General features: G+C 43.3%; 1 protein-coding gene across 4 annotated transcripts in view; it reads left to right on the top strand.

Annotated features, from left to right (window-relative positions):
• The window catches only part of STXBP5L (syntaxin binding protein 5L), a 390570-nt gene that overhangs the window by 235434 nt on the left and 142949 nt on the right, over positions 1 to 12187 (top strand). For all 4 annotated transcript variants that reach the window (XM_059720506.1, XM_006263508.4, XM_059720507.1 and 1 more), the window contains exon 12: positions 3140 to 3287. In XM_059720506.1, coding sequence (XP_059576489.1) covers positions 3140 to 3287 — 148 coding nt within the window. The remainder of the gene's footprint in view (positions 1 to 3139; positions 3288 to 12187) is intronic.

The following is a 12187-nucleotide window of genomic DNA, read 5'->3' on the forward strand; positions in this document are numbered from 1 at the left end:
TCCCTTCCAGCCCTGCTTTCTTAGAATTCTGTGATGGTTACTAACCAACATTGTGAATTTCTTTTGATAGCTAAATTATATTTGATACCCAATTCAGGAAGTCACTTAAGCATGTGTATGCTTAATATAAGGCATAGAAGTCCATTTAGGGGTGTAGACAGATGTAACAATTCAAACATTTCCAAGTGAAACCCACTCAGAAATGTTTCAAAAAGAAAATGCCTCAGCTAGGGGATATATGTATGTCTCCGTGCTGTTCCTGGGTAATGGAAAATTTCAAAATGCTGAAGGCTCCTCTACTACCCACCAGTGGACTCCAGAGCAGGCTGTGGTGACCTGTGGCTTCACTCTTAGCTCCCCCATGCTCCTCCACTCAGAAGTGGGAGTAAAAAGGAGGGGAAAGCTAAGAGTGTAGGCGAGGGGTAGAGGAGATTAAAGTTGGAGAGCCCAGTTCCAGCATCAGTAGGGGCGCCAGGGATCTGGCAGGGAAGGTGAGAGTAATATGCCCAACTCCAGCCCCACTCTAACTCGTGGCACTTTAAAAGAAGAGGCATGAGTTAGTAGTGACCCCCTGATCCAACAGATGTTCACCTGATGAATCAGGAGGAGCAAGGGTGGGGGGGGGAGGAGCAGGATTGAGCCTGCCTGTACTGGCCCTCCTGGCCAGTAGGCAGGTGTACTCCAGCAACCTCCAAGGAGGCTGCTGAACTACCCCTCTCCCCAGCTGTCAGTGGAGAGGCCGGGAAAGGAGCAGAAGTAGCTGCAGGACTGCTGTGTCTGGCCTGACCCTGGGTGGGGTATTTTGGGGGAGTCAGACTGAGCCCCTGAGGCAAGGGGGCTCCCTTCCACCCCCTTTCACCTCTCTAGCTCAGGCCAGGCTTGCCCAGCAGCTGCTGCTGCCACTTTCAAGAGGCCTGGCCAGAGCTTGGAGGGGGGAGAGGTGGCTCGGTAGAACAGAGCCTTCTCATCTCAGAGGTCTGTCTTGGCTCCCCACAACACCCCAGCCAGGGTAGCTGGCAGGGACTGTGAGGTGAGGGGCTCCATTCCACCGCCCCCTGCTCGAGCTCAGGCCTAGATAGCAGCCCAGCAGCTGCTACTGCTCCCTTCCCTCCCTCTCCACTGACAGCCCCAGGGGTGGGGTTGGCTGCTGCTTGCATCAGCCCAGCCCTACCCCTGTGTGAAAAATTAACCCTCAAGGGAAAAGAAGTTCCGTAAGAAACTCTAAAGCAGAGTGCTTTATCCTGTTACCTGATTTGATAAGGGATTTTTTGCCCAATCAGCAATTTTAGAAGTTCTCTGTGTGTAAGGTCATAGCTGTAGAGCACTTTCAGGGGCCAGATCACATGAAAAAATGTCATTTCTGCCTGCACCCCAAAAGTGAAATGCTTCAAAATAGTGCCTCATTTAAAGAGGTACTATTGTAAAGTGTTTCAGACACTTTTGCAGTGTTTCAAAGGGCTTGCATATCTGTACAGCTATACATACTACCTATATACATTTGTGAGAGCCCGGCAGGACAAATTATGCTGAGGGGAAATCAGCACGGGTTCATGGCAGGCAGATTGTGCCTGACCAATCTAGTTTCTTTTTATGACCAGGTTACGAAACGCCTGGACACAGGAGGAGGGGTGGATGTCGTATACTTAGACTTCAGGAAGGCCTTTGATACGGTATCCCACCCCATACTGGTGAACAAGTTAAGAGGCTGTGACTTGGATGACTACACAGTCCGGTGGGTGGCGAATTGGCTGGAGGGTCGCACCCAGAGAGTCGTGGTGGATGGGTCGGTTTCGACCTGGAAGGGTGTGAGAAGTGGGGTCCCGCAGGGTTCGGTCCTTGGACCGATACTCTTTAATGTCTTCATCAGTGACTTGGACGAGGGATTGAAATGTACTCTGTCCAAGTTTGCAGATGACACAAAGCTATGGGGAGAAGTGGACACGCCGGAGGGCAGGGAACAGCTGCAAGCAGATCTGGACAGGTTGGACAAGTGGGCAAAAAACAACAGAATGCAGTTCAACAAGGAGAAATGCAAAGTGCTGCACCTAGGGAGGAAAAATGTCCAGCACATCTACAGCCTAGGGAATGACCTGCTGGATGGCACGGAAGTGGAAAAGGAGCTTGGAGTCCTAGTGGACTCCAAGATGAACATGAGTCGGCAGTGTGACGAAGCCATCAAAAAAGCCAATGGCACTTTATCGTGCATCAGCAGATGCATGACGAATAGGTCCAAGGAGGTGATACTTCCCCTCTATCGGGCGCTGGTCAGACCGCAGTTGGAGTACTGCGTGCAATTCTGGGTGCCGCAATTCAAGAGGGATGCGGATAACCTGGCGAGGGTCCAGAGAAGGGCCACTCGTATGGTTAAGGGCCTACAGACCAAGCCCTACGAGGAGAGACTAGAGAAACTGGATCTTTTCAGCCTCCGCAAGAGAAGGTTGAGAGGCGACCTTGTGGCTGCCTATAAGTTCATCACGGGGGCACAGAAGGGAATTGGTGAGTATTTATTCACCAAGGCGCCCCCGGGGGTTACAAGAAATAATGGCCACAAGCTAGCAGAGAGCAGATTTAGATTGGACATTAGGAAGAACTTCTTCACAGTTCGAGTGGTCAAGGTCTGGAACAGGCTCCCAAGGGAGGTGGTGCTCTCCCCTACCCTGGGGGTCTTCAAGAGGAGGTTAGATGAGTATCTAGCTGGGGTCATCTAGACCCAGCACTCTTTCCTGCTTATGCAGGGGGTCAGACTCGATGATCTATTGAGGTCCCTTCCGACCCTAACATCTATGAATCTATATTCTCAGCTTTTTATAAGAAAAATTAGAACCTGTTCTTGTGAGCCCTTGCTCACCTAAATGATCCCATTAATTCTAGTGCAGCTCTTCATGTATAAGTAAGTATTAATAAGAAAACAGATTGCTGCCCCGGTACTTTAAACTGAATGTCACTGAGTGACTGTAATTCTTTAAAATAAAGACAATAAATATATTTCAAAGCAAATATGAAATAAGGAAAATGCCATCTGTTATGAATAGCAACGGTTACAATTTAGATTATTTTTTATTATTTGATGTAAAGATTGCTTTTTCTAATACTACTTGGCATGTCAGAGTGGTACTAATAAATTGTCTTCCTCAATTAGTTTTCCAATCTTTGAAAATCCTTATCCTGTTGACATTCATGAGTCACCAGTTACCTGCACAGAATATTTTGCCGACTGTCCTCCAGATTTGATTCCTGTACTCTATTCTGTAGGAGCTAAACATAAAAAGCAAGGATACAGCAATAAGGTAAGTAAACAAAAAAAAAAAAGAAGCCTTTTTATTAATGAAGATAGTATGACTGTAAAGAGCTAACGCTATATTCATAATCTCTTGCCAGAATATTTTCATTGTATGTCTTCTCTTATATTAAAATAAGTTGAAGAAAATTGATTTGAAAATCAAAACCTTGTTGAAGAAATGTGCCTATGCTATAGATACGATTCAGGCAATTAATTTAAGTATAACTGAAAGAGGTTAGGTGAGAAAATCCTCTATCATTACAGTTTGTTAACTTTGTGAGTCTGACTGCATTTGATGTACACTCAGTTTCAACCTCTCTGTAGTCATTTGAGACATGATCCTGCAAGTGGCTCTATATACGCAGCCTCTTGTCTACACATGATAACCCAAAGTCGACTTCATCTTCATTTGCAGATTCCATACAAGAGCAGGATCAGCATTATTCACTTTTCCCTAACTGAATGGAACTTTCCCATCAACAGGGAAAAACATCCTTGCACTTTTCATACACTAATTCCCAAGTGTTTGAGGTTTATTTATAACACTGTCTCTGCTGCAGCTAATAAATTAAGGACAGAATTCTGGGATGATATTTCAATTCTTCTCTGGTACATAAAAACATGCCTGCAGTAAATTTTGACCTCTTTGGAAGAATGTTCTTTGGAGCTAGTTACACTTCAGTATATAAGTCCAGGATATGTTAAAACAAGGCTAACATTTTCAACATTAGATGGCTCTAGTTAGGTTTCTAATCCATGTTTAGGCCATCTGGAAGTATGCTTAGTTTTGATAAATGATAATAAATGAATGGCCTGATTTCCAGAAGTGAAGAGAATTTGCAGAAGTCAATGGGTGCTGTGAGTGATCAGCACCGCTGAAAGTCCGTCTTTTTATTTTAAGTGCCTGAATATGGATTTAAGAGCCCAGTCTTAAGCAGCAAACTTCAGAAGTGTTGGCCTGATTTTATAGAAAGCTCCAGTAGAGTTAAAAGCCAGAACCAAATCCATTTGTTGTTTTTTTTTTAATGCATAGAATTATAAGTCATTATACAGAAGTCTTAATATGGAACATATTCAATTTAAAGAACACTAGTTTTTCAAATGTACAATTTTGCAATGTACAGTCTTCATTGTATTATCCACTGGACTCCATACTTAACAATGCTGATTATTAATAATGGTACATAGGGATCCAGCTAAAATGTTAATGTTCATTAATTATTCAAGTGATTACCTGAATGTAATTTCTTGATGTAGAGCCCCACTCCTGGCCTTCTCCCACCCCTCACCATGTTGTCAAGATTCAAATCTTTTGGCTAGTAGTGTTTGTAGGGGCTATATATGCATCATGTTTTTTGTATCCTATACCTTTTCCAGCTGTTCACTAGAAAGGAAACACAAACTGCCTAAGAAGCTTGCAGTCTATACATTGTGTTGTGTTGTTTGAAAAGGGGGGAAGAGATGTGAAATATGTGAATGTGCACATGAGAACCTAAAGTTACTTTTTGTTGAATCTGCAAAGGGCAATAAATGCATAGCTTTACTTTTTATTCACAGTATATTTCATGCTTGACAGCCTGGCAGCACTCTTTCCCATACTTGTGGCTGGAGTCAATCATTTCTGAATACCCTTGTACAAATAAAACACCAAGCCCAACCCTCAAGAGAGGGATGGGCTAAATACGGCCTGCAGGCCATATCCGGTCAGCCAAGCAATTTCATCTGGCCTGCGGGTAGGTGCCCACTGAGCCCTGCCCACTCCTGCATGGGCAGCATGCTATGCTCCTATCCCCATATGCTGGAGGGCCCCAGCCCACGTGCACAGGTTCAAGGTGGGGCAGCTGCTGCCGCTGCTGCAGTGACACAGGGAACTGCTCAGCTGCCCCAGCCTCCAGCAGTTTCATTTCATGTCACTGCTGCAGTGCTCCAGGCAGCAGGTAGGGAAGTGGGGGTGGGCAGGTGGGGAGGAAGCTGCAACTAGGCAGGAACATGAAGCGCAGGGCTGGGGTCTGCAGGAGCATGGAACCTGAAGCATGGGGCCCACGCCCAGCAGGGTAGCAGAATTATGGAGCCCAAGTTGGCCCAGTTCCATCATGTGGAGCTCCCCATGGCTCACATGCAGCTCCTGGGACTCTGCTGGAAGTGGCAGGGAGCCCCGGGTGATGGAGCCAGGCTGGCTTGGCCCTGCTCCCTGCTTCTCCGCTGAGTCCCAGGATCTGTATGTGGGAGCAGGGAAGGCCACTGGTTCAATTGCATGGGGCTCCCCACACAGTATGTGGATCTGGCCGGGTCCCAGGGGCTGCATATGACCTACAGGAAGCCCCATGCAATGAAACTGGGCTGGCTTGGTCCCGCTCTGTAATGCCATGGGCAGCTTCTGGAACTGGCCAGAGCCATAAGCCACCAAGGGGCTCTCCCTGCATGGGCTATGAGTGCCCTGAGGGCCTGCTGCTGCTGCTGCTGCCACCGGTGGTGGGGGCTGTGCACCACTTAGGAGGCACATGCACACCCCACCATACCCACCCTCCCTCGCACACAACCACACCTTCCCCCACTCCCTGCCTACAACCCCCACACACTGCCTACACGCACACTGACACCCATCGCACATATGTCCACACACACACACTCACGCTCCCCTACAGACCCCACCCCCAGCCCCCCCACATCCCATCACACACACATACACCAACCCCCGTGCCACACCCCACACACTCCCCCACACACACTCCTCACACACCCCACACAATATACAAGATTAAGACTTTGTTTTGAGCTATTATGCAATCGCCTGTATATATACTACACAAACACATGTAAATGAGGACAAAAATACATTTTTAAATAAAATTAAAATATGTTATAATAGATGTTTGATTTTTAACATATGATTTAGTTGTTTTTGGTTCCAAGATGGTAACGCGCCCCGCTGCCAAAATGAGTTCCAGGCAAGGGGGGGACTCCTGGTGGCAAAGGTCAGGGATTAGGGGGTGGGACTTCTGGTTGCAAGGGGGCAAGGCACCTGTCAAGAGGTGGAGCTTCTTTGTGGCCTTGGACAGGTCATCAAAACTCCTTAAGTGGCCCTCCAGCCAAAATAATTTCCCACCCCTACTCTAAGACAGCTCTGACTAAAGGCTCTGGTAGAACTGTGAGTCAATCACATAAACCTATAGAAGAGGGAGATAGGATTACTGCTTCTTTCAGAAGTGTAGATAAGAGAGTGAATTTATATCTATCATCATGTGTATTTCAATATAAATGGACTTCCTAGCCTGAAATAATTACCAGTGGAGCTCCAAAAGAGCGTATTTCCAGACTTCCAGCAATATTTCAGGGACCTACACTAATTACCACCAGTATCAAATCTGTAGTATCAACATCTCTTGGCACCACTTTTCTTGGCTCTGCTTACCTTGGCAATGGCCACTCTTTCACTGGCAGCTTGTACAACCATCTAGTCTGACTTTTTGCATAACATAAACCTTGGGATTTCTATGGATTAATTCTTGTTTGAACTACAGCCCAACTTTTACAAAAGTAATCTTAATTTAAAGATCGCCTCTACCACAACCTTTGATGCATTTATCAGGAGTCTGATGTGCCTTTTTCTGTGCTGCTCCATTCAGTTGCTTCAGTGTCATGTTGATGGAATGGACTTTCCTCCCCTATTCCAGATGTTTCTCCAGGATGCACTCTTCTCTTTAAGGGTGTGACTATGTTATCATTTGATATTGGTGGCCCTCTTAAAATCTGTCCCAAGTGCTGTCTCGGCATCTTTTGATGCTTTAGGTTGTTTTGCTGTACTTGGATTTCTCATTTTGTAACAAACTCTGTCCTAAAGACTGAGGGTCTTCTGCTGGCATCTGATTTCAAATGTGTTGATTTTCTTATCAATAACTTATGTGGATTTCCAAAGTTGCTTCATAAAGGAGGAAAGAAATGATGCTATTGTTGAAAATATCATTTTTGCATCTACTGAATATGATATTTTTCAGATCTTATCAAGTTTATGAAAGCTGCTTGTTGCTTGTGATATTATCAGTGAAGAATTACCCTCACTGATAAAATTAGCAGCTGGCTTTGAGTGTAAATTTGTCCGGCATCAACTTCCAGCCTTTGAAAACTTTGTATCTTTGTCTGATAGATGGAAGAGTTATCTGTTCTTAATTTGTATTTTCCTTATAGGTTCTTATAGACTATGATCAAATCATTCCTGAGGCTTCTCTTTGATAAACTAAATAAATTAAGCTTCTTGAGTTTCTCACTATACAAGGCAGGTTTTCCAATCTTTAAATCTTTCTCATGATTTTTTCTCTGAACATTCTTTAATTTTTCACAATACTCTTTAACAGTGGGCACCAGAACTGGTCACAGTATTCTAGAGTTTCACCAGTGCAAATACATAGTTCAAATAGCCTCTGTACACCTCCTCTATATTCCAATTTATACATCCAAGTTACTGCAAGAGAGAAACATTTTGGACCTGGCATCACAGAGGGAGCTCATGTTCAAGTAATTATCCATCAGGGTCTATAGTCTTTTCAGAGTCATTTCCTAGTATAGATTTTCATTAGACTCTATAATGAGTCTAATGAACGTAAATCTCCAGCCCAGATGAGGACTTTTTCCACTATGACTCAGGCAGCATCTGCAGTTTACTTGAGAAACAATACCCATATCAGAAGTATTCACAGCAGTTATTTGCAACTCAGTCTTTTTCTGTAGGCAAAACTATTTTCTGATGACAGCATCGGAGTCTGATGCTTCTTTCGGCAGAGCTTTGTTGAAGTTTTTATTTAGGTAAACAAGCAACAAGAATCTACCCCCACTTCATATTTGGTCACTATTGCTTAGTCATCAGCAGTTAAATATATCTGGACAATCACAAAGAAAGAGATGGTTACACATGTTAGAGAATCTGTGGTCCTTCAAGATGTGTTGTCCATGAATATTTCAGCACCCATCCTCTTTCCCCAGTACTACAGAGTCCTTTAACACCTGTCCTGTCAAAAGAAACAAGGGGAGTTGAGTCCATTCTGTCATTCAGGTCTTTGTGCACTTGTACACTTGACAAAGCTGGCCTTTAAAGCAGCTTAATTGCCCTTTTGCACTGCTTTAATGGCATCACTGTTTACCCCTGCGGCAATGTATTTCACTTTAATTTCGTCACAGCGTACACATGTGACAGCTTATTTTGCTTTAAGTGACCTTGTTATGTAGCAAGGTGAAACCCATCTGATGTATTTTAGCTCGGGACCCACACAGCTCGACCCCTGGCTGCGGGAGAGGCAGACAGGGAGAAAAAGGATCAGGCCCCTCACTGATTTTTTCTGGTGGAGCCTACCCATGTGTAGTGAGGGAGGGAGGCAGGTGAGTTGATGGGGGCCTGTCACTGTTATGTGACAAAAGTCTCTAAATTGAAGCAGTGGGTTTTTAATCAACGCAATTAAAAACCCACTGTTTCAATTTTAGGGAGAACTAAACCCCCACCACATGTACAAGCAGCCTTTGTTAGGAGGGGTGTGATGGCATATGCACAATAAAAACTGCTAACCAGAAGATTGGGTCTTGAGTAAAAGCAGCATGTGCAGAAGGAAATATGTACATAGATAATACATCTTGGGGAAAATATTACTGTATCGTAAAGTACCCTTATTTACTGTATTTTAAAGATAGATTGAGAAAGGTGTGTTTGTTCTTGGTCTGTAATCTGTTCTTACTCCCATTGAAGTCTATAAGGGCCTAGGTACACTTAAACTGTGAGCCACACAAATGTTGACGGGCGTTAGTGCTAGCTGGAGTTTGAAGCAGTCACACTTCAGGCCAGTAGGGGCCTGGAGGACTGAAAGGTAAGAATTCCCCCAGTCCCATTGTGGGCTTTACCCTGCCCCTGCTCCCTGGGGCTCCCCCATTTCCCCTCCCACCCCACACTTACTTGTGGTTGACTGAAATGTCCGTTCCAGGACAGCAGCCACTGCTGCCAGCCTGCTGCTCTTCTCTGGGCTGAGCCTGCCTAGAGAGCAGCAACAGTGGCAGCTTGACAGGCAAGTTAACCCTCCTGTGCCTGCTCCCCCAAGAAAGACAGCACAGGCAGCCACAAGTAAGGAGAGGGAGGGGGGTGGGCATTGAGCAGGGATCTAGGGTGCTTGGGGCAGCAGTGGGCCTGATTTGAGCCAGTGGCGGGGGGGTAGTCTAGAGTGGCCCTAGAGTGGTATAATGCTGAATTGCAGAGTGCTTAAAACCAGTTTCAGGTGTCAATGTGTAGACAGTCCAGGTGTTAAGAGCTCCAGGAGCCACCCAAAATTACTGTGTAACAGGGCCCTGAGAGTCTTGCTTCTGATTTCTTGCTTTTAAGGCCAAAGTCCACAATTTGTTCATAATCCATTTGCTAAAGAATGGAAAGATGAACTTCAGACTATACTTGCAGAACTTATATAGCTTGTCTTCTTCCCTAGCTCTCTGAGATATTTATACTGTGTTGTAAAGGACTCTGAAAATGGAATATTGATATATTAGTACTGTGACAAAATTATTTTTGTTTTGTTGAAATTGTAATTGAAGTGTGATACTTATACAGGGTGGCACATCCAACGTGGCATTTCTCTTTTCCTAAAATTCTTAATTTTAGATGGATGCTGTTAGTTAATTATTAGTGCGTGATAATGTATATTTTAAAAGCTAACTATCTATTTTAACATAGATATCTACACACACACACACACACACGTAGTGTTGGACATACAAAAGCAAGCCATGATCAATTCTATTACCAGATCCTTTGGCCTGCACTGCCCAGCGCTTAGGAAAAAGTTCCCTTTGTGTTATCATTATCAAGGTTGGCTGAACAATGGAGATGGCCACCGGCTCCATCTTCAAGAACAAGCTCCATGTAGCAGATAGGAACAAGAATCCTTCATCAGGCTTAATTTCAGGGCTCAACTATTTCCCTTCCTAATTTTGAGAAAAAGAATTTTGTCTTTTCTTCCTTGCAATGTGGTCTGAAAGTTCAATAGACTGCTGGGTGCTGGAAATAAAAAGGAATCTGATATAATTTTAGGGCTCATGATCTCATATATCTGCTATTCTGTGAAGTCATGTAAGTTTTCCTTACATGCCCCTCTGAGCACATTGAAGATGTGTACAATAGCGAGCAGGCATTTTAATGGGTCAGACTAGTCATCTGGGCAAAAGACAGAATACTTTTAGATGGAAGTATTGTAACTAAATGCTGATGTTTTTGAATTGGTCCATGGAGTTAGTCTGTCATTTGTTATTTAATATTTTAATTGTAGTTTCATTTTGCATGAGTGTTACTGGTTAAGTAAATGATAGAAACCTTCTGTTTTATCTTGACTTGCATATGTTGGAACAGCTAGTATCGGCTGAGGTGTGAGCATATTATCTGGCTCTGAAGCTGGAAAAAATACTTTTTCTCTTTGTTTAAAAAATCTGCTGTTAGCATTCTGGGCTTCAGTCTTGTTAATCTACATCTAAGGAAACATTGCAGTGTCTGATTGTAACTGCAGGCTACACCGGTTTTTTCACTGTGGGTTAAAATCCTGCCAGGTAAAGGGACTGAGCAAGAGTTGAGAATTTTCAACACCTCACAGGATCAGACCCTCTGTGAATCCTCCAGTTATTAAATGGGGAGAATAATACTTATTTTACTGAAGCAGTACAATGTTTAATTATGTGATTACATCCAACTTTGTTTAAAAGGTGCTACAGAAATGAAAAATACTATAGCTTCATCATTCCAAGCACTAATCTGGTGTATGTTCCATATTCAACCAGTTATAATGTTATAAATCACTTAGAAAAGTTACTGTGTAAACAAATCAGGGTTATTACCAGTCTCTCATTTGTGGACATTACAGTGTTCACCTTGGGCTTGCATTCATTTATGTTAACTGCCTTTGGTGCAATAGTCAAAGGTCCCAGTTTTAGCAAAGCACATAAACAATAAACTTAATTTAAGGATGCATTTAAATCCTGTTGAAGTCAGGGAGATTATGGAACATGCTTTGCTGAATCAGAATGTAAACAAATAGGGACCAATGTAAATCTAAGGATGATCTTGAAAGCAGAACTAAGAAAAGGAAAACAGACGAAGAAAGAAAAGCAAAGCTAACTTTTGTTAGGCACTGCCATACTTCTCCAAATTACAGCACTTAGTAAGAGCAGAATGTATTTTCTGAGAATTTAAAAGCAAATGTTTTATTTGTGTGAATTTCAATTATAATAAAATATATTATTTAAGTAATCTAAATACCTCATTTCAGATTTTTTTGGTCTTTAATGTTTTTGATAACACAGGACCTATTTCGTCCCATTTGGGTAAAACTAAGACTTTTGTAGTAGCTAGATTTCAAGATAGTTTTTTTAGGATTAATGGTAATTTTTTTCTATTGTTGCTACCATTTTCAAATAAAACTTGCTTCCGAGTTTCACATTTAGCATATATTTAAATGAACATAAAATCTTTGGTATAATTCCACATGCACTTGCCTGTTTGTCCAACATGCACATGTTGCCTGTTTGTCCTACCCATGTTCTCTCCATGTATTCATTCAACACAACTCACCTGGGTCACCTGCTGCCCATCCTCCCATACTCATTTGTTATGCATGCCTCCCCAAACACTTCACCACCTACTCCCATTCATTCCACACCATCCCATCCACTCATTTTGCATAAACACTGCTGAATTTACATAGCTATTCATTTTAGACCCCCTTCTCCACACCTCCAGATGCATTGATTCTGCATACATGCCTAACCACTCTATGATCCCCTTCCTTTCCCACCTCTCCATATTGTACATGCATTTTCATTCATTCTGCACAGATATCACCCTCCCCACTCTGTGCCCAGTTAATTCCATATACACATCCTCTTACTTAAAAC

This window comes from Alligator mississippiensis, chromosome 1, assembly GCF_030867095.1.
Source record: "Alligator mississippiensis isolate rAllMis1 chromosome 1, rAllMis1, whole genome shotgun sequence".
Classification (NCBI taxonomy): Eukaryota; Metazoa; Chordata; order Crocodylia; family Alligatoridae; genus Alligator; species Alligator mississippiensis.